The sequence below is a fragment of the Montipora foliosa genome, chromosome 1 (assembly GCF_036669935.1).
Source record: "Montipora foliosa isolate CH-2021 chromosome 1, ASM3666993v2, whole genome shotgun sequence".
NCBI classification, from domain to species: domain Eukaryota; kingdom Metazoa; phylum Cnidaria; class Anthozoa; order Scleractinia; family Acroporidae; genus Montipora; species Montipora foliosa.
In genome coordinates this window covers 59812894-59835393 of record NC_090869.1, presented here as the reverse complement: position 1 = coordinate 59835393, position 22500 = coordinate 59812894, and the positions used below count along the sequence as shown (strand labels likewise).

Sequence of the window (22500 nt, the reverse complement as noted above, 5' to 3'; positions counted from 1 at the left end):
TGAACAATATCTGGAATGATATTTACAAAGGGCAGATATTTAATATCGCTGCCAATGCCACACAAGCAGGTTTGAGGACTTGATACAAAAATAATTTTTAATTAGCCTCACTCCTATGGTCTGTCTGGCATTTCCACATCCCCTCCAGGGTGGAGGGATGGTAGAACTTGGCACCATGTTCGCTGGCTTCAGTTGATGTTAACTGAAATTTTGTTTCGCATTACTACGCTTATGATTGGCCAGAAAGTCTCTTGTGACATTCTCAACCAATCAGAGGCGAGAGTTTAACCAATTTTGCTCCAATTTTGCACTCTGTGCTGCGACTGGCTGTTAGTTAGTTGGTTAGTTAGTTAAATGGTTTATTAAATAAAATTCCTTGCAGTCTTGCGACTGAATTAATATTATTAAAACTTTCAATGATCAATATACATCTATAAACATATTAAGAATTTAAAATACAGTAATATGTACAGTAAATTATGAAAGCGCTAAAAAAACACGAAAATGCCTTTAGTTACAATGGCTTAAAATAAATTTGTGGTTAAAACGATTTGTTTTGCATAGTGGCTTACTAAACGTCATATTGGATCTTAGATCTCTATGTTGAACTGCTTTAGGCGGCAAAAGCGCAGCGAGTTTGCGATTTACATTATTTAAGATGTTATTGAACAATTGTGTACACAACGTACTCCTCCGTTCATAAAGCGTGGGAATATTGGCGCTTGCTTGCGCAGTCAGGAAAGATTATCCGCAAAGTGCGCTTCTGAATGCGCTCTGTACTATCCGATAAATAACCAGATAGGCCATGGTGAAATACCTGACATGCATATTCAAGGACGGACCTGACAACGCCAGAGTAAAATTTTACTAGATCACTACTTCCAATCCCACCTTTTTAAAGCTGTCTTAAACGATACAAGCGATTAGTTGGCTTAACTGTTATAATGGCTGTATATGATCATTCCATTTAAAGTCACCACTATCTGGGTTTTTTACTTCTTTTCTTTTTCATTTGGTTTTCGTTATATATTTTGGTTTACTCCGATCAAACTCGTCGTAATGGTGAAAAAAAAAAAACAAAACAATTATGGAACCACTACTTCAACATTCTGCAGGTTGAATGTGAGGACATAGGACGGCTGTCGAAAATCCGAATTGGTCATGACAACAGTGGAATGGGTTCGGCATGGTTCCTGGAAAAGGTAATGTTTCCGCACCATTTGAAAGAACAATTGACAGTATTGTACTTTTAAAATGTTGTGGCATTTATGTGGAGCATGTTCCTACTTTACAGCACTTTTTGCATACTGCTTATAGCGGCGGAAACACTCCTACAGATATCTGTCTCTCTCTCTCATCCTGTATTAATCCTAGCCGCAATCCTCATTTTCCTCAAGGTTGAAATTCGTCGCGTGAAAGCTGATGACAAAGAACCTTGTAGCAACCGTAGGAAATCCAGGGATGAAGAATTGGAAGAGATGACCGGTGAGGACGATCACAGTTACTTGTTCGTATGCAATCGTTGGCTGGCTCGCGATGAAGACGATGGACAGATTGTGAGGGAACTGGCACCCATGGATGCCAGTGGAAAACCACGCCGGGGCTCGTTACCTGGTGAGTAAATTATGATAATGTATGCCCCTAATTGGTCGAAGATTCCCGATCCCTCGCCTCTTGTGTCACCTTTTGCTTACCGCTTGCGTGGGAAAACTTGTAAACTGTAAGTGACTTAAAGAGCTTACTCGCTGAAGGAAAAAAAAAGCTTTTGAAAACGTCGGCCCAATTTTTTTCAAATTTTGTCGAAGAGTTCGAGCCACTTCATCTGCTTGAATAGCTGAAAAGCGTTCAACTACAGAAAGTTTCATGAATTCGAAAACACATGCGCGTGAAAGCTTCTCCCTGTGTAGCGAGAAGAACGTGTGATGGGCTCGGCGGTGCAGAATTTGAGAGTTAGCTGATTATACAAGAAGAACTTTCAAAATTACGTGCTGAATGTTCGGAGACGGATTGGAAATAGAGGAGTTTGTGATAATCAGGCAAAATGTCTCAAAAATGTTAAGCCTCCCCTGTAAGTCTGCACAGTGTAGATTAAACTTTCTCATGGTCTAACTGTCTGTTTCAGAGAACACGTACCGGGTACATGTGTTCACCGGAGATGTGTCAAATGCTGGGACAAATTCCAATGTGTTTCTGTGTTTGTATGGTGAACTCGGTGACTCTGGAGAACGGAAACTGGAAAAGTCCGAGACCCACATGGACAAGTTTGAAAGGAGTAATGTGAGGCTTGTATTCGCTGTTTTGGTTTTTTTTATCTCTGGTATACTTTTAGAATTAGTTTAAGTTAAATCCCGCCGGAGGTGACTGAGAGTACTGTTGAACAATGAAAATTTCATATATTTAAAGCCGGAATGAAAATGAATGAAAGACAGCAATATCATCGCAGTTAGATCGCCTCAGTCGAAGTTAGATCACCTCTGACGGGATACAACGTGAACTCGCAATTAACCAGCGGGTCGTTTCTCAAAGATCCCGAAACTCTTCGTTCGTATGTCGGGTAACGCCGGTCAAACGCTTTGTGACTTCAAAAGGAAAACGTTTGAGATCACTTCGCAATCGTTTTGTTTCCTCTGGTGTTGGAAATGTGTTCAAAGATCATCCAGTTCTTGAAAATTAACAGATCTTGTTTTCACGAATCGCTTTTCGATCCCGAAAAGCTTCCGGAACTTTTGAGAAACATGCGAACATGCCCCAGGCCCCAGTTATGGAAGGCCGGATAACTTTGATCCAGTGGATGAGTCAATATCAAGAGTATAGAATATACATTACTTTTAACGTTAGCGAAGGTTTTCGAATTCGCCTTTACTTAGATTTGCTATAAGCGTTTATATAGAGCGAATATCAATCTAGGGTCGTAAAACCAAAACCAAAGTAATTACTTTGGCCAATCAAAAAGGACGGAGACAATCCAGTAAACCAATCAAAACTCGAAGTAATCAAACATAGCCGACACAAAGCGCGGGAAAATGTGCACGCGCGAGACCAGAAAAATAAAGACAACTGCAAAGTTTCATGGCTAAAAACGTTTTCAGTTCCTTTTGAAGATACAGAAGAATTTAGATCACCCAAAATGCGACCAAGAAATTTCGGGTCTTTTGAAAAACGGGCCCCTGGCCTCAAGTGGGTTCGTAGCTCAGCTGTTAGAGCCAGTGCATCGCAATCTCAAGGCCATGGGTTCGAACGTCATTCAGGCCTGGTTTTTTTAGGTCTTCAGCTGCTTAACGTGAAAGTCACATCCTTTTTTTCTTCGAGCCACGCTCGCAACTTTTCTGCTTTTCTTGAAGTCTAGAACTTCTCGTGGTTAAAGTGCTACTATGACCAAAAAAATCGCTTCCTTTTTTCTTCAGATTTTGAAAGCGTGTTTGCTCAACACCTGACTGACAAAAATTTGAGCCAAGGCTGTTTAATATGCGTGTAAATAATGGTCCGGTAATACTCACGTTCAAAACTGACCGATTGGATCTCAGAGGGTTGGATCCAGGGAAAAGTGATGCCATTTACTCACTAGCTTAAAATGTCAGGGTGTAAATGCAGCTTATTGTATGTGCAAAACACAACTTTGAAAGTTTGGAAGCCCAAGATCTCGCCTTCTGCATGTTAATTCAGCCGCGTACAAACGCATTGCATTTTTAAACCAGTGAGTTGTTGACGTCATTTTCTAGTCATCCAGCTCTCTCACGATTTTAAAGTTAGTAATGGCAGACCATTAAATGGGAAAATTACAGGTAAAATAAACAGTTGTCTTTTTAGAATCATGGCTTAATCCTTGGGTTACTTAGTGTTTAGTTAACGTAGTTTTGCAGTCCAAAGTCATAGTAGCAATTTAAGATTTAGACTCATCTAACTGCGATGATTTTTCCAACCGTCATTTCTTCCTTTTAGGAAGACATATTTTCGTTAAATTGCATCAGCCTTGGCAAACTCGACAAGCTGAAAATTTGGCACGACAATAGCGGCTTAAAACCCGCCTGGAATCTAGACCGGATAGAGGTCGACGATAAGCTAGCTGAAGAAAATTATGTGTTCCCGTGTAACCGCTGGCTGGCAACAAGTGAGGATGATGGTCAGATTTGCCGAGAACTTGTTGCAGTTGATGAGCGAGCCCTGAAGTTGCAAAGACAACGGTCTTTTTCCAGAAGAGCCAGCATTGTGTCAAATGTGGATGGAGTTGATCTGGAGGCGAAAGGCAAGTAGATTTCATTCTTATGTTTTTTTGTCTCGGGTATTTAAGTGTGATTGGTCCTCAAAAGACGATTCTCAAGGGGTGTTTCCTTTTGAAATCTCCGTACCGAGAGTATCAGACTTCCAATGCGAGCTTCATTCATTAAAAGGGGATGCTTTGATGATAAATTATCGGTATGCTTCCTGTAGGAGTTTAACCGGGCTCTCTATTATCACTCTGTTTTCTTTTACACGATACCTGTGCCAAATGTCATAGTAATTTAAAGTTTAATTCAAACAGGGTTGTGTTTATTCCGGTAGTTTGTGCTGGAACGAAATTCTCGTAACGGTACGAAAAGTTTACGGGTATCAGACAAACAAATGCAGAACAGTTTGAGTTAACCCGGATCAATGTCAAAATGATTCTCAAAAAATATTTACAATACAAGCTGACTAATACTTGGCGGTCATTGAACTTTCTGCCTGCCTGCCTCTTTAGTTATTTCAGTTAGCCAGGCCCCTCTCCCTAAGTTTTTCAAATTAATAAAAATAAAGGCCGGTAAAAAGAAACCTGCCTTTTGTTTTCTAAATAGAGCGTTTTACATGACGTCACGGCGGCCATGTTGTTGTTCAAAAACAAAGAAATGGTGGCCATGATCGTGTACCAAACTAATCCTCCGGGAATTGAACTCTATTTTTATGCGAATACTTTCTTTTGTTTCGGTAATCCAATATGGCTGCTGGTCACGTGAGTGAAAACGCTCTGTAGCCATGTTTAGGGGCCAACTCCAAAACCTACCAGTTTAATTTAGCTGCTAGGCTCAAACATTTAATTAATTAAAAATTGTAATTATCATTATTTTATCTATTTATTTGTTTGTTTCCAACTTTAAATGTTACATTAACTATGAACTGAGCAAATAAAATTCTATTCTATCGTATCGTGTGATTATTCCACAGCACGCATCAATACCTACGAGGTATCCGTGGTCACAGGTGACGTCAGAGGAGCGGGCACAAACGCGAATGTTTACATTATCTTGTTTGGAGAGGACGGTGATACAGGTTGGTGCGGGAGAGTTCGTATTGTTCTCTGCCCCTCATTGGTATTCCTGTTTTGTTTAAAGGAGAACTGAATGCGAAAATCAGCAATTTTTCCAACATTGTTTTTGGAAAGCTTAACATTAATAAAGTTAAGTTTTTGGGGGTTATTTCTTCTCTTTCTCTTTTTTTTTTTTTTTTTGGCGAGAAAATTACGTTCGAAGTTGGGCTTTTCCCGCTTTTTCGGCCTTATCAGTGCGGGCTCAAAAACTAAATCAGCAGCCTGCTGTGACGTATAATATGCGGAACAGAGATTTCGTAATCAAGAGAAACAACGTGCTGCCGTGGATATTTTCTTCGTTGTTTTGCTGTTTCTCGGCGGACTCAATATTCACGACCAACATCAGTCAAAGCACTGCTTCTATATGGGGCGCATGTCTTCCCCATATCATACGTCATAAGCTGCAAAAATGACCGCTGACTCCTCCATTCGAGGCGCAATGCTGATGGCTCAAAATCGGAATAAAAACATCTTTTCGGTGGAAGAACGACGGATATGGCAGAAAAACGTTGAAAACGTTATTGTGCATGGTCTAAAGTGTAAATAAAAAATGCTTATTTTTTTGCCTTCAGTTCCCCTTTAAGTTGTCATTGAAAAAGGTCGTTCAATCCTGCACCATTTGCAAGACTCAACTGAGCTACCAGCGGCTGAAAATCGGAGCCAGAACAAAACTCTGCCCTAACACGGGTGTAGCCTATGAAGATACAATGAAATTAGAGATTTAAGAAAGGTGTAGACCAACCCACTGAAGATGCTTTTTATTGACTTTTCCCTGAAGGCAAATTTCCCCTGAAAACATCGCGAACGTTTAAGAACAAGTTTGAACGCGGTCAAACGGACGTCTTCACCATTGATGCCAAAGTGGGCGAAGTTCAAAAGATAAGGTATGGGATAGATGCAATCTGTAAGAGAGATATCTGTACGGGTCTTTACAATGGAGAGCCATTTTTCGATAGTCCAGACGCAAACGTTTCCACTTTGTTCCCTTTTGGGACACAAATTGGAATCGTGAAGGTGGACTGCTTCATTGTAGATCCTAGATTGGAGTTCTACCACTACTGCGAGTAATTCTTTTTTGAGCAGGCACACTCTATAAAAAATTGGTCTCCAGGGCCCGCGATTTTTTGGTTAGCACCAAGGATCATCTTTGATCAAAACGATCGCTACCTCTGGAGAGTTGAAGGAAAAGAAGGAGAACGAGAATGAGTTTCTGTCCGCTGTCTCTCTTAATTTTTTCATAAATGTTACAATTACAAATCACCATTGCCTCTAGCTAATATCCTTCTTAGAGAGACACTATAATGGCACGAACGCCTAAATATGTCGAATCCTTATGAGTAACGTCTACTGATTTTTATTCACGAAAATTAACTTAACAAAGGCACAGAGTATTAGAGAAAGTAATAAATCGAAAGGGAACTTGGCATTCTACATTTTACTACGATTTTACTACAATTTGTCACTTGAACCCCGCCCTAAGAAGAAAGAAGACATTATTATTATTAACTAAATGAAAATCTGAAAGTAGCTAAGAAGATAAAAAAACACCTCCTATGGAAATTTACTAGTTTAAGGTTAGACGTTTAATTTGTCTCATTATTTTCCTTAGAGACTCTCCCTCAACGCTTTACAAGCTGATATTTAACAGTAGTTCGTAGTTCCTATGTCCGATTTATTATCTTTGTAGAATCGGTCATGACAACAAAGGCGGCTTTGCTGGTTGGTTTTTGGACAAGGTGTTGGTCGACGTGCCATCTCTTGGTCAGCGGTTGGTGTTCCCGTGTGGCCGCTGGCTTGACAAAGACAAGGATGACGGGCATCTAGAGAGAGAACTACTGCCGGGGGAGGACGCTGAGGAAACATATGCACCGTGTAAGAACTGCCATAGAGTGGTTTTCAATTTAGTGTCGAAAGTATAATTAGCGAATTGCATTGGTTTTGCATTACTTCCCTCCGTGATTGGTTCAAAGTTCTCGCGCCATTTTGTCAACCAATCAGACGTGAAACCAAAACCAATCTTGGCTTGTTCGTGCACATTTTTCCGCGCTATGTGTCGATATAGCAATAGACAGATAGCAATAGACGCAGATAAATGTACCAATGGACCTCTTTAGCTTGTACGCTTTGTTTTCCCATTTAAGACCACGTGATGTTGCTCGAGGGAACAGTTTGTTTCAAATGTGGTCTTACGCACGTGCATATGTATGCGTAAGAAAACAGCAGATTACAATCTCGACCCCAGAGCTCTTCTCTTGACTGAGGGAGAGAAGAGCTCTGGGGAACCCTGAAACAAAGTGTCTTCTCATTGGTTTTCGTGAAGAACAATCAAAAGGGTCTCTAATTGGTGCATTCCTGTTAGCACGAGAAGTGAGCAGGCGCCGTAAGGCTCAAATAGCCAATATTTGGCTATAAGAATCTCACGGCGCATGTTCTCCTACACAGAGTTTCCCAGAGCCTTGGGTCGACCCGAGGCTCTGGTAACGAGAATGAGCAGATTAATTCTCGGCATGAGAACAATAGCGGAGGAGAGCCGTGTTCTCTGGATACGAACACGGCTGGCCAATGTAACACGCTACTGGAGAAATCGCGTTACCCATTTCGATGACATGAAACTCTACACTTCAACTTTTTTCTTGTAAAGTTAACGCAAGAGAATGTACGAAAGTTAATCGTTTTTCTACTGAAATCAAGTAGCTACGCGGCTCGCCAATGTAACTACACGTAAAGACTACTCGCTGATTTTGTATCTTTCACTCATTTCACCGTTTTTGCAGACGTACCGTATGAAATGACCGTTTACACGAGCGACATGATGGGAGCTGGCACATCAGCTAATGTCTACATTGTGTTGCACGGATCTGACGGCGCTACCGAGGAAGTTGTTTTAGCGGACACTTCTAAGAAAAAGAAAGATTCCTTCAAAAGGGGATCTGTGGATCAGTTCGTGAAGGAGGTTTGTTAGACGCCGTTTGATACGTCATTGCCCTGCTTTGCAGAGGTTTCCTTGATGCCCCTCTCTAGGGAGAAGCTAGAAAAGGAAACTTCTGCGTGGATCTCCTCGGTGTTCTGTCACGCATGCGCGACGTGACGTCAATGCAACGTCACTTCCACTCTTTCAAACTGGTTATGGCGGGTTTTCTACGACATCGAGGAGATCCGTGCAGAGTTGTACTTTCCTTCTCGGTAGAAAGGGAAATTTTATGATTATTTTATTATATTTTAACTATTTGCTTCAGAAAAAATTAAAAATGTAAACAATAGTGAAATAAGCGCTCTTTTGCTTGCGCTTTGTGCTTACGTCGCTGGAGAAAACCAGGCTTAAAAAGTGGTCTTAACATCCTAGACATCTTTTTATGGTATTTTACTGTAACTGCCGCTGCGATTCGTTGTTGTTGTTGTTGTTGTTAGAAGGTTCTGGTGCCTGTTTCATTAATTAATCGAGGCTACTAAAGCGTTTACTCTTTAAAACAATGATATATGTAGGTGTCATAACACGCGCCGAGACGTGGTTGCCCTGAGCATATTCAGGAGCTCATGACTGGGAGCGTAAAACTTCATTGTCTTTGTGGAACGACGTTTTTGAAGACCGAGTTATTTTTAGATAGATTTTCTGGCGAAACTAGATCTTTCCAGCTAGTCAGCAGTCTTGCATGAGAAATTATTACCTATGGGATTGAGAATGGTCACTCGTGCGAGTCAAGTCATATTTAAGAACTCGTCCAAAATTAGCTTGATCTGTGAAAATGAAATCTCTTACTTATTTGTACGAGCATTAACTTATTTCAGCTTGACAATGTCGGTGACCTAATCGAGAAGATTCGAATTGGACACGACAACAAAGGCATCACCCCAGGCTGGCATCTTGACAAAGTGGAAGTGCGGCGATTGAAAGAAGACGGCGAATCCTCCACTACCTACACGTTTCCTTGTAAAAGGTGGCTGGCAAAGGACGAGGACGATGGCTCTGTAGTGCGGGAACTCATCCCCCAAAAGGTTGTAGAGGAGTCGGTAACTGAGGACGGAGAACTGGAGACAAAAGAGATCAATCAGGAAACACTGGAACGTGAGTCTTGTTTTGGTAGATTTCCGCCTTACTTCAGCACCCAGAAAGTACTTGCCGATTTCTTGCATGCCCACATATTTGCCAAATGAGATTAGGGACTTCATTGTCTACGATATCGACATAGAAATTGTGTTTCAAGATTGTTGCAAACATTTTCCATGCCAGACAACTTGATTTAATAGCGAAATGATTAGAATAACGCAAAGTTGTGTTTATTTTTGTACAAGGGACCTTAAGGTGGCTCAAACTAGTTTCAACGCTTCCAAGTGGCGCTGTTATTAGAAGGATCGGCACCACAACGTTGTATCATATATTAGAAATATTGTGGTACCAAATGAAACACGAATTATTGCTGAACAAGATACAGTATTATTGTGTCGTAATATGTCACCGTGGCAACGGGCAAGCCCAGTTAAAACACCCTTTATTTTGTCTTTAGTTGCTTACATCTCAAAAACGAACTGGGTGACCCCCATTTTTTATTCCTGAAAAGTAATCAGAAGGGCAAGGTGAAACTTTCTGCAAAGTTCAAAAAAATTCTGTTTGGTGGATTCAGAGCCACGTTTATTTTGTGATTTTATTAAGGTGGCTCTGAATCCTCGAGACAGATTTTTTTTTAACTTTGCCGAAAGTTTCATCGTGGCCTTCTAATCACTTTTCAGCAATAAAAAAGGGTGGTCACCGAGTTCGTTTTTGAGATAAGAGCGACTAAATCCAAAATGTAAGGTGATTTTGCTGAGCTTTTCCGTTGCCAAGGTAACTTATTACATTACAATAATGATCACATCTTGTTTGGAAATAATCTGTGTTTCATATGGTACCATAACATTGCTTTTACGTGATACAGTGTTGTAGCGTTATTCGATCTAAAGAGAGTGTCTTCTGAGTGTTGAAACCCTTTCGGTCCTCCTTAAGCAAGGAGGACGACGACGACGGCTTCGAGGACACCACAAAACAATATAGATTGAAAGAGCAAAAACAATAGTTCTGCACGCCCTGCACGTGCGTTTTACATTTTGATACATTTCTTTGCCGTTCTCGTCTTGACAACGACGTGAGAAATGATCAAATTTGAGGGTGCTAGCACCCGACGATGAATTTTCAATTTTCTCTTTAAATATCCACACCGTTCTCATCAATCTTATTCTTGGAATGTGAACTCACACTTTCCAAGCCGAGCGACTTGGAGTAATCGCAAAATTATTACAGTAACTGGAAATATTAGGGAGCTTACGAAACGAGGACGACGACGGCTACGAGGACTTCATTTAAAAATACGAGTTCGCGTTATTCATATCACTACGAAACTATTTCATGTCGTTTCGCGTTAAAAATGTGTAGTACCTGTCGAGGAATTAACCTGGTATGAGTGAGTTGGAAGCGTAGAGAGAGAACTGAAAATTCATCGTCATGTGCTAACGTCCTCCACAGAACCTTGAATTTGGTCATTTCACGTCGTCATTTAGGAGATGACGGCAAAGAAATGTACCAAAATGTAAAACGCACGTGCAGAGCGTGCAGAGCCATTGTTTTTGCTCACTAAACCTATTGTTTTATAGCGTCGTCGTTGCCGTCGGCGTCGTCGTTTCGTAAGCTCCCTAATATTTTTAGACAACGTCGTTGTTCTTGCTGAAGCTCCCTATTGTATAATGAAGACGTCTCGTAAAAAAAACGTCTTTTGTTTCTTTCAAATTTTAAGATACTTTGGTGAAATTTACGTGATGTTTAAAAAACGAGCAGCGGTGTTTTATTTGGGTGGTTTTAGACCCGATAAAACACGTGCTTCGAGTTTTTGAACGACTTCAAAAAACATTTCACAAAAAGCGTGTCCCTCTGGTCTCAGAACAATGGTTCAAATTGTGAGAAAAAAAAGAATACTAACGAGAAGTGTTTTATCAGGATATAAAGCTCATTCACGTGACGTTTTATCGGTGTTTGATAAGTTGTTAGGCTCATGAATTATGAATGAAGTTTTTGAAACATCTTTAAACGTCCTTTCAACTCTCATAATCTTTTGTATCTGCCTGTACAGCCATTCTCCCACTAACTGTGTACAGAAGATGTGCAAATAAGTGGTTGGGCGCTTTCTTCAGATTATCATTTTTTATTCAGTTTGTATTTTTTTCACTTATCGATAATTGCGTTTTTTCTTTCAAACACAACCCGATTTGCCCCGGTTTACTTGAGTCAATTTTCCGCTACTTTCTCTTCAATATTTATCAAAATTCATAGTCAGGTAGTTTCCCGGCAAACCGAAATATCAGTCAATTATCAAAGAAAACTAACCATATTCACGCTCTTATTAACGTCTGTTGAAAATGCTTTGTAATTAAGACCAGTATTATTATTATTATTATTCTACGTTTTCAGTGCGCAAGTACAAACTCCACGTGTTTACAGGCGACGTAAAAGGCGCGGGAACTGATGCTAACGTGTTTGCTACCATGTATGGAGAATATGGAGACAGTGGTGAACGGCAGCTTTTGAAGTCTGAAACACACAGTAACAAGTTTGAAAGAGGAAATGTAAGTGCTTACTTCATCTGTTTAAAGTGGTACTATGATGAAAAAAGCATTTTTTTTTCCTTTGGATTTCAAAACTAATGTTAACTAAACAGTAAGTGACCCAAGTTTTAAGCCTTAATTTCAAAAAGACACTTGTTTATTTTAACTGGAATTTTTCTATTTAATGGTCTGCCCTTGCTAACATTAAAATCTTGATAGTGCAGTATCCAGGAGAAAATGACTCACTAGTTTATGAATGCAATGCGTTTGTACGCGACTGGATTAATATGCGGGCTTTCAGATTTTTGAACTCGTGTTTTGCATACATAATAAACTGCGTTTACACGCTGAAATGTAGGTTATTCAGTGAATGACGTCACTTTTCCCTAGATCTAGTCGGTCAGTTTTGAACTCGAGTAATGGCAGACCGTGAAATACAACACTTAGGATAAAAATCAAAGCTCAAATTTTTGCCAGGCAGGTGTCAAGCCGTGTTAGACTACTTATGTATAGTTATTTGTATATTTAGTCACACACGGCTCGATGGAAGAGCATATTTTTGTATGAATTTGATACCGTGTATAAATAAAGCTTATGTATGTATGTATGTCAAGCAGACACACTTTCAAAATCTGGAGAAAAAAAGGAAGTGGTTTTTTGAGTAGTACCACTTTAAAATTAGTTTATTTTAGTTTGGACTCAGTGCTCCTCTCAGGCGCGAAGCCTTGATAGCTCTCTCGCTCTCTCTCTCTCTCTTACTCTCTGTTCATGGGCCATTTCCGAGTTCACGTCTGCCTCCTCTTCAAAGCGAGTCTAAGAGGGAAGTTTTTGTGATCGTAATGCGTTCTACTTTGCATATGAATGAAAACTGATTTTGATAGCAAAACTTTGCACTTAGACTCGCTTTGAAGAGGAGGCAGACATGAACTCGGAAATGGCCTTTTGCTTTATAGACAGCAAATGGTTTGAAAACAGGAATTATATCAAAAAGTTACGAAGTAAGATAGTCCGGCTGAGAAGGCCTCTTGTTGGTAGCAAGTTATGTTTCGACAGCCTGACCGGAGGTTATCCTCGGATTCAAGCCTTGATTGCGAGGATTACTCCGCTCAGCTCATGTTGTCGAAAGGTGAGCCAATGTCGCAAAAACATCTTTCTTTTAATTTTTATTTTTCTAGTAAATATTTCACGTTTCTTCAACTTTCTTGATTAGCCATCTCGTTCGCGTCGTAAAATATGGGCGAATTATCTTTTGACTTGGTGGGGGTAAAAAAAAATAGAAAGTGAACCAGTCAGCGGTTGGCAGTTTCACAAATGGCTTTTCGGGGCTTTCGAGAAACGGGCCCCAGTACTCGAGCTGGGACTCGAGCCAAGACTCTGGTTAGGACTCGAATTCAACCCATGGATGCGGGACCCGAACCTGGGGATATTGATTACTGAAACCGTCACCTAACCATTCGACCACCACACCGCTAGCTGTGTAGGGGCAATATTTTAAACACTATTTGACAATGCTGTATTATCAAACGGCAACAAACAATATTAAGCACTGTAAAATGTCGGTTACCAAACTTCACGACAAAGCTAAACATTTTAAAATCAAAGTTTAGGCCCAATTAATCTAGCTTATGTCTAATTACTCTTCAGCAGCGATATTCTATGGGAGACTTAAAATAAATCTCTTTTTTAGCGGAGAGCGACGTCTCCATCTCCAGTCTTGATCTCGAGTCCTGGCTCGAGTCCTAGCTCTTTTGCAACAGGAATAGAAAGGGAATTTTGAAAATGTTTCTGCAATAACCATGTTGAATTTGTTTGTCGACTTTTTAGGAAGATATTTTTACCCTGGAAGCCGCCGAACTTGGAAACATTTTCAAATTGAAATTGCGGCATGACAATTCGAACATGAGTCCTTCTTGGTTCGTGGATCGGATCGATATTCGCGATTTAGAAACCGATAAACTGTACCCATTTATTTGCGAGAGATGGCTGTCTAAGAAGAAAGAAGAGGGCAAGCTTCAAAGAACACTGTACGTCAAAGGCTACGAGGTATGTAAACGACAAAAAGGCGGTACAAATAAGACGGAGTTGTCCAGAAATGTAAGTTATAGGTTTTCACGTTTCGTCAAAGCCGCCAAATGGTCAGCGGTAGTCATGCGAGCATGGCGACTAATTAATTGTTTTACTCATGCTTTAGTGCCAACCTACCTCCTCTATTTAACATTACTTAGTTTTACTCAGCTCGATTGGCTTTTTAGTTATCCTGAGTAAACATTACCTTTTTTGTATTAATATATTTAGCAATTATTGAATGAGGCTGAGTAGGATATGAAGAATTCTGCATGTCGAGGAGGGTGTTATCCACCAAGGCCGAAGGCCGAGGTGGACAACATCCTCCGAGATCTGCAGAATTCTTCATATTCTACGAAAACCGAATTCAATAATTGCTTTCTTATTCATTCAAAATATTTTCTTCGCTCAAACTTCTAAACCTACTCGCAGCCATTTTTCTGCTCAACAAAAATAACACAATCTCGTCCCCAGCTTTTTTCGGTCAGTGGTTCAATAATATGCAGCGGGCTGCACTTTTGACGTCATTGATTCAATATGACGAAGTTTCTTTCCAAATTTGGTGAACAGCAGCTGGTTATGGTGAATTATGCTTGTGGTTTTAACCAATCAGAAACGGGGAAATATTTTGAATGAATAATAACATAAATTTTTTAACCAATCAGAAACGGGGAAATATTTTGAATGAATAATAACATAAATTATTGTATTTTGGTAATAAAGCTTGTTGTTGTTGTAAAGCCATTTTGGTGGACGAAACCAAGAGGTCTCTCATTAGCTTCTATTGTTCGTCCACCAGAAGTCGTACATTTCTCTATTGTTATTGGTGTCTCTAGAGGTTGGTTGAAAACGTGCTGTTAGATACACGCGGATTTCAATAACCGTCACGAAGAGTGTCCCCTTGCTCTTATCCTCTTCTGCTCTTCTTCCCAACTTCAACATCACTCGTGTCTCGGAATACAGACAATTAACGTCTCAAATGGTGCTCCTCAAGTGAGAATATACTGCGGCACTTTATGATTTACACTTTGTGCTGGATGTCAAACTTGGGCGTGCATCTAATTAGGTCCATTTCTGGACACAATTGTTGTTTTATGTGTTCTGTTCACAGATTATGTACTTATTGACTGATATTGATATTAACATATCCACCACTGGCCACCTCCACTTCGGTGAATAGTTGTTAATTATCAAACGTTGCACGTGGCTCAAGTGCTAGGATCTTCCGAGCGAGGGGATTTTTCTTGCTGATAGATTGGAAGATCCTGGCAGCATATTAAAAAAATTTAGTTTTGCGTTGCGTTATGTTGTACCAATTTGATTGTATGTTGTGACTTGCCGAAATTTGTGATACAGAACTAAGTTGAAAACAGCGCTGCTTAATATTTGGGATCTTCTCACTGTTGAGAATCAATTGTAATGGTTTTTGCAGCAGTAGCTTCATGCACTAGTGTCGTTATGATTTCTTTTTCTTTAGGGAGAACGAAGCACTCTTGGTACCTTGAGCGAAGGGTCAGCGAGGAGCCTGAGTGCCCTGAAAGGCAGTCGGAGCAGCCTTCGGAGCAGTCGATCGTCACTTCATCGGAGTAGCGAAAGCTTCCCGACGGGCACCCGAAGTGCAACGGCTGATGCAATCTTCATGGAGGAATTTGGAGAGGGGAAAAACGGGGCTGCAGTAGCCCGTGAATGTGAGTGCATTTAGCCAGTAAACCAAGGTTAATGTCATGGCATTCGTTTGCCTTCGTCGCTGCTGGGGGTGGATTGGCTTTGCATGCAACTGTAGACATAGCATTCCATAATACGGTGTCTGTAATCCATGTCGCCAGCCAGCCTAAAATCAGAGCTCAAAATTTTGCCAGTCAGGTGTTAAGCAAACACACGTTCAAAATCTGAAGAAGAAAAAAAAAGGGAATTGAGTTTTTAACCAGTATCACGTGACCATATCGCATCCTCAAGTTTAGAGCTCATCGAGGGGGCCATACTCCAGTTTTAATCCAGGGGCCGGTTGCTCGAAGTCTGGTTAGCGCTAACCGTTGGTTAAGAGGTATCAAAACCTATTGGTTTCCATGGTTTTTAACCATGGTTAGCGCTAACCATGTTTCGAGCAACTCGGGCGAGCTAGATTACATATTTTATATCGGACATTCATGTTATGGTCAATTGACACCTACCAAAACAAGGTATCCGCTGAGCAGTAACACGTGACCATATTGCAAGCTTAAGTTCAGACCTCATCGAGGTCAGCTGTCTTTTTTTTTTAATGACCGCTTACCATGTACTGGGTTTTGATTGGATCGCAGGCTCAGGCCAGGTTTATTGTTAAAAAGCACAGGGGCATTCTGTCTGCGCGTGCGCCACTTTGAGATCTCTTATGAGCGTATCCGCTGGCCCGCCATAAGCAGAAACCAAAATAATGGCGGTCTACCTGGTGAAAAGTTTCGAGTTCGTGTCGTTATCTGTGTAGTTTATCTTCCTTGCCTTAAATGTAGACGGTGTCAAAAGATCGAGAAACGGTTGGGCTGTTTATGACAAAAAGTCACAGCAAAGTACTTTCGAATAATAAGGGGACAACAAGTTGTTTTGGTGTGGAACTCTCACGTAGTCAGTAATCTTGCGAAAGTTGGATAATTCGAAGGGCTCTTCAAACACACATAAGCAGACTAGACAGACATTTTACCGCGTTAGTTTTGATTCCAACCTACGTGTTTACCTCTCACTGTTCTCTCTTTTGCTCTGTTGGGCATTCTTGTTTGAAATGTGTTAAAATATCAAGAATTTCAGCTACATTATGAAAATAAATGTTCACACCCAAAGTTTACGGTAGCTTGCCTTTTTTGGTTTTAAGTTTGTTGGCATGAACGCGAACAAGCGTGAACGACGGGCCAAAAACAGCAGCTTTGACCAAATTATGGTCTGAGTAAACAGCCAGAAAAAAGAGAGTTGGTAATGTTACCACGGGAAAAATGTTTAGAAATTGTGGAACGTTTGAAGCTTCTGACAGAGAGTAAGTCATGTTAAGTCTTGGTTTCGTGTATTGCATGGAGCACCTCCCATTTGAAAATTACTTAGCTTACATGGTGTTAGCTTCAGGGAACTAGAGCAAGATAGCTGGTTAAGATTTTGAGTTTAAGCACATCCCAAATCCCTAGGGAACCAAATCTGAGGACCTGAAATAAATAACCACTGTCTAGGGCATAGCAAGGTCTATGATTCCCATGTTGTAATTGAACAAGCTGCCCTCTTGAACCTTGTACAACTGTCTCAATCTGTAGGAATGATCCTTCTCTGTGTTCATTTCCAAAGAATCAGACTATTCAAGTTGAAAATTGATTACAAAATGACAACAGGAAATTAGTAAGTTCTGACTAGACCAGGCCCAGGGAACAAAGTGATGTTAAGAGTGACACACCAAAGAATATTCCTTTTTTAATATCAAGCCCCAAGCTTTTTAAACTTTTTCAAGTATAGAACTAAAATATAATTTAGTTTGTTAGTCCTTCGTAAGTATAAGATATGAGGAAATGGTCAACAACTGCATTCACAATCATTGGATATCCAAAACATAATGATCACAAGTGTTTTTCTTCATATCAACTTGCTGGTCACCTTACTGAGACTATGACATGTAACATTTTATTATGTAGGATGGATGTAACTCCAACTAGTGAAATCTTAACTGTACATTGAATTTATAAGCAACAAAGAATCCCATTTGTATGAGCCTCATGAATTCAGCACATTTGTTAAATTTACTGCAAACAAATTAATTATCTATGAGTGTTTAAGATTCCAATCATAATCCAGAACTTCAAGAGCTTCAAATACGGCTGATTCACATAACCAATTTACCCATTTATCTTCATTCACAACTGGTTCTCAAGGTAACACCTTTCCACAAAACTTGACCTCTCAGCCATCACTTCTGTCCATTGCTCCAATTGTTGAGCCACTACTCATCTATCTAAACAGCAGAGAATACGCTGTCAGTTCTTTTGATCCTAACTTTTAATTCTGTACATGAAACACTTTTTTCAAAGCAAGCTTACTGATAAACCTAAGACATGGAGAATTATTTACACTTTTCGAGAAACTGTGAAGAGTAAACTCTTCAAACATGGCCATTTTAGGTCTGTAGTAAACATCATTAATATAGGGTTTCATTTCTTTCAACTTAAGTAAACCATTCTCTCCCTCTTCCTCACACTATCTTGGTTTTTACATACATTGTAAATGCTCATAAAGATTTGCTACACTGCACCCAGAATTAATTCAACATTTTTTGGGTACAAATAACATTCAAGGTAATATGTAGATGAACTCCCTTGCTTACTCTCATTGCAAATTTGAAAGTATTATTGTTCATCTAGTTTTCAACATAATTTTGTATCTTCCTTTACCCGTGAATTGTGGTGAACATTTATTGATTTTTATACTACAGTATATGTATTGTTGGAAGAGCCAGTACATGACAAATCTGATGTGTAACATATTATTTGTGAATAATGATTGTTGAGAAGATGATCAAAATACAGTGACAGGTCTTGAAGATAATCAAGTGCATGTTTCACTTATTCTAGACGGTACAACGGGATTTTGGCAAGTAAAAGGTGTTTCCTAACATTTTTTTTGTACAAATGTATAACTAACACATACATCCAAAGAAATCGTGATTGGCATTCCTCTACAGGCTAAGGGATACACACTAAAAGCGAAATGTCTGTTCTGCCCTACAGAGCTCGTCTCCAGAATTACAACCAAATCTTTTTGAATGAGCATTATCACTTATTTCTTAAATCGCTCGTCTAAGAACACTTGCTGAGGTAAATTCAATTGCTGCACGGAGAAAAAAAAAACCGACGAGCTTTTAATGCTAGCAGCTTTTAATGCTAGCAACATGCTAATGAAATAAACACGATAACAGAGCTTACGCCATCCGGTTCGAAAACTACATGGACAAGCTCCAAATGTGCAATCTTCGACAGTAAACGGTAGTAGTTTGCCTTGCTACAAAAAAGAGCACGCATTTTTTTGGAATAAATAAACCAGATGAAGCGGAGGACAAATAAACAAACAATGCACTAAAAGTGTTCTCGGACTTGGGGGCCGGCGAAAAAGGGTAGTTTAACCGAACTTTTGACTTAAGGTGATTCCCGGGTAAAAGAACCCGTCATAGATTTCCGATGAAACTTGGTATGATGACATTACAGTACAAGGAGATGTTAAAAAGGTAATAAAAAGAGGGGGTCACCGTGCTTGTTTTCATGCCACGATGCTGACAAATATGGTTATTTAGGTGACTTTTGGTTATCTCAGTGCACAACAAACAAGATCGATTATTTTTCAATGCGGCGTGCTATATCACACAGAGTTCGACTTTCTTTGATTGCTTATTCATCTACGTCCCAGAAAAAATGGCTTCAAATACCCTGCATTATTAATTGATATTTTTATCCTTTAAAGGAAACATAATTTGGACTTGCTCTGCTGGGCCCGTTACGTCTCTATCTGTAGCATTTATTTCATTTGCCAAAAAAGTAGCTATAGATTTCTGCCAAATTTTTTCTCAGTTATTGCGGATATTGTTCTCATTGAATTTATAAAATAAAAAGTGGGGGTCACCGTGCTCGTTTAAGAGAAAAGGAGCTTTTATCTCGCTATCGAGCTTAGTTTGAGGGAAATCCCTTATGTTTTGTACGCGCGCGCGCTCATGTGCGCGTGCTGATTACGCAAAAATCGTGCGCAGTAAGAATGCGCAATGCAAAACCAGGGAATCACCTTAAGTTAGCTCTAGGAGACGAAAAAAGCAATTACAAAAATACCTACTGAAGCACAGGAAAAAAAATTGCAAAAGTCATCGTGTATTGAAATGACACTACAGCCTTGTTAAAAATGGACAACTATATGCTCTGCACAACAGACTTGGAGAGCAGCAAGACAGAAGACTTTTGTGATCCACGACTTGGAAAATCTATCAAAACTTCCCAAATAAAAATTTCCCAAAAGCTGTTGTAATAACATTGTAATCCTACAAACAGCGCATTTTTTAAAGCCTGGAGTCCCAAGCGGCTGCAAAGAGGAAGAAGACACAATGTTATTTGAAGTAATTTAAAGCTTGGGGGCCGGCGGAATTATGATGAAAACTTACTTCAAAGTTGAAGCAAAATCAGCTCAAATTTAAAATTTCCATCTCATAAAGGGTGGTGTATCTGAGGATCGTGTCAATATGCAGCCCTATGATTCATTACAATAAAGCTTCAACATCTTCAAACTAACCTGCATCATTTGCCTTCTCGTGTGAACATCTTGAACTTCGGTAAATCAAATGCCAAACTCCACTTCTTTGGGCCTTTATCTCGTTTTGTTCGCAATTTGATCATTAAAATATTCTCATCCGAACGCCCAACAAACTCGAAGAATATCCACAGTGATAGAAAAGTGTGTAATTTTGTTACAATCTTTCATCTCTCTTGACAAAATATTTTTCAAAGTGTAGATCGCCCGTTTAAAAACCCGCGGGCAGCGCGTTCAAAATAACAATGGCGCCGAACTCGAATAATTCGATTCCCTTCGCGCATGCTCAGACAAAATGCCCATGTGCTTTGTTAAAAGAAATAACCCGGGAGCTTAAGTGGGAAAATCCTGGCGGATGGCTTCTCTAAATTAATCTCTAGCTCAATGAGATGATATGTCGCCTTCGACTGTTGTTCGTTGCAGCAATAGCTTACACGATCCGCGTGACAACAGGCGACCAACCTGATGCAGGCACTCAAGCGCCTGCGCATATCGTGCTAATCGGGACCGAAGCAGCCACTGAAAAAATCCCATTAGTGTTGATACAGACGGAGGGTTTCACTCCTGGGCTGACAGAAACATTTTCTGTGGAAGCGGTGGATGTTGGAGATGTGAAGAAAGTCGAACTGTCAAGCAACTGCTACGGCGCAGATGATGGCTGGTTTGTGAAGGAAGTAGAGGTCGACGTGCCGACAAGTGGTAAGAAGTATTTCTTCCCTTGCAACAGATGGCTGGGACAAAACAAGGAAGATGGAAAAGTGGTCCGTGTTTTATCTGCCTCGGATAATCAGCTGGTCACCTACAAACCCCGTAAGTTGTTAGAAAAATAAGACAGCGGGACATGGCTTGTTTAATTGGAGGGGTTTGGGGAGGGGGGGGAGGGGGATTGGAGCAGTGCGGGGAAATTTTCATGTTATGTTTTGCCAAGTTTCCCTTCCATCAGCCCTTTTAATTACTCCCCTACACCGGCTGTTCCCTGCTAGCAGAGATCTCTTTTCTTTTGCGTTCGCTGCGTTGACGAGTACGGGAAAAGACACCTCTGCCATGGATCGAAACTCATTGTGTTGAGTATGCGCGGCGGTTACCTAGCGACCGTGATACTTCACGTTGTGTGGGTTTGAAGAGTGCCGTCCAAGGTTGTGGACGGCGGTTGGATCAAAGTGATTTTCGACTCATGGCAGAGGTCTCTTTTCTCGTACTTCACCACAGCGAACGCTAACGAAAAGAGATCTCTTCTAGCAGGGAACACTGGCTGTTAAAAAATCTCCACTTTTTCGCTCGTTTTCGTTCCGTTGTTATGGAATTAAAGGTTCTCATCCACTCTTTGCGGCAAAATGCTTAAATTGGTTGTTCTGTTCACCCTGACTCCTACCCACAGTTTATTTGTTTTGTAAACTCACTTTACAAAACGTCGTTCTTTCTCGCTCTTTTAGCTAAGCTAGTATTGATAGTTTTCGCTCTCTACGCCGGTTCCATTTTTTTTTATTTGCCAAATTATAGTGTATCTACTCTTGGCTGCTGGTTTTACAGCACTGCATGGAAACCTTTTCATACATTCTAATACAGTTGCAAAATGAAAGTCGTGGTACTTTGCATACACGATGTCACGTGCTACAAGGTGTCCACTTAAAGTCCCTGTGTGTGACGCTTATTTTTTTTTCACCGTTTTTTAACTTTTCGTTTAAATATTTATGTGTGGACCGCAATGCTTCAAAAATATTTCCCTCTTAGTGTATCCACGCGTTTTAACTTTCCTTTGATTTTTGGCCGATCCAGTTGGGTCTTAGTAACTACTGGCGTCAAAGAAGTCAAGAATGTAATAGGACTTTTGCAACTAACGACCACGTGGTACAAAATCCGCCATGCTGGAGGGCAAGCTCATTATTATTCCCCCACTGGGGCATTAAAACAAAGGCAAGTCAAGGTTGACTGGTTCAGATCTCTTTGTTTTAATGTCCCAGTGGGAGAATAATAATGAGCTTGCCCTCCAGCATGGCGGATTTTGTACCATGTGATCGTTAGTTGCAAAAGGCCTATTCCAGTGTGAATCGTCAGATCATTCACTGCAACCGAAGGGAAACTATTGACCGACATTGCTATGAAGACTTAACAAAAAAAGCTCTATACTTTCAACAAGACTTCTATTCTTTCACTTTTGCACATTTCTTTCTGAACAGATACGATCAAGTTACTTCTTTGACGTCATTAGTTTCCAGGGCCCAACTGACCCGGCCAAAATTTTTTGCGTATAAATCAGT

At 40.3% G+C, this 22500-nt stretch overlaps 1 protein-coding gene across 3 annotated transcripts in view; it reads left to right on the top strand.

Moving 5' to 3' along the window:
- LOC138003152 (lipoxygenase homology domain-containing protein 1-like) overlaps window positions 1–22500 on the top strand; it is a 67597-nt gene that overhangs the window by 34992 nt on the left and 10105 nt on the right. For all 3 annotated transcript variants that reach the window (XM_068849125.1, XM_068849118.1, XM_068849132.1), the window contains 13 exons: window positions 1116–1202; window positions 1398–1614; window positions 2123–2277; window positions 3940–4243; window positions 5179–5283; window positions 6099–6204; window positions 7008–7192; window positions 8095–8273; window positions 9107–9383; window positions 11754–11908; window positions 13712–13930; window positions 15429–15639; window positions 20666–21052. In XM_068849125.1, coding sequence (XP_068705226.1) covers window positions 1116–1202; window positions 1398–1614; window positions 2123–2277; window positions 3940–4243; window positions 5179–5283; window positions 6099–6204; window positions 7008–7192; window positions 8095–8273; window positions 9107–9383; window positions 11754–11908; window positions 13712–13930; window positions 15429–15639; window positions 20666–21052 — 2587 coding nt within the window. The remainder of the gene's footprint in view (window positions 1–1115; window positions 1203–1397; window positions 1615–2122; window positions 2278–3939; window positions 4244–5178; window positions 5284–6098; window positions 6205–7007; window positions 7193–8094; window positions 8274–9106; window positions 9384–11753; window positions 11909–13711; window positions 13931–15428; window positions 15640–20665; window positions 21053–22500) is intronic.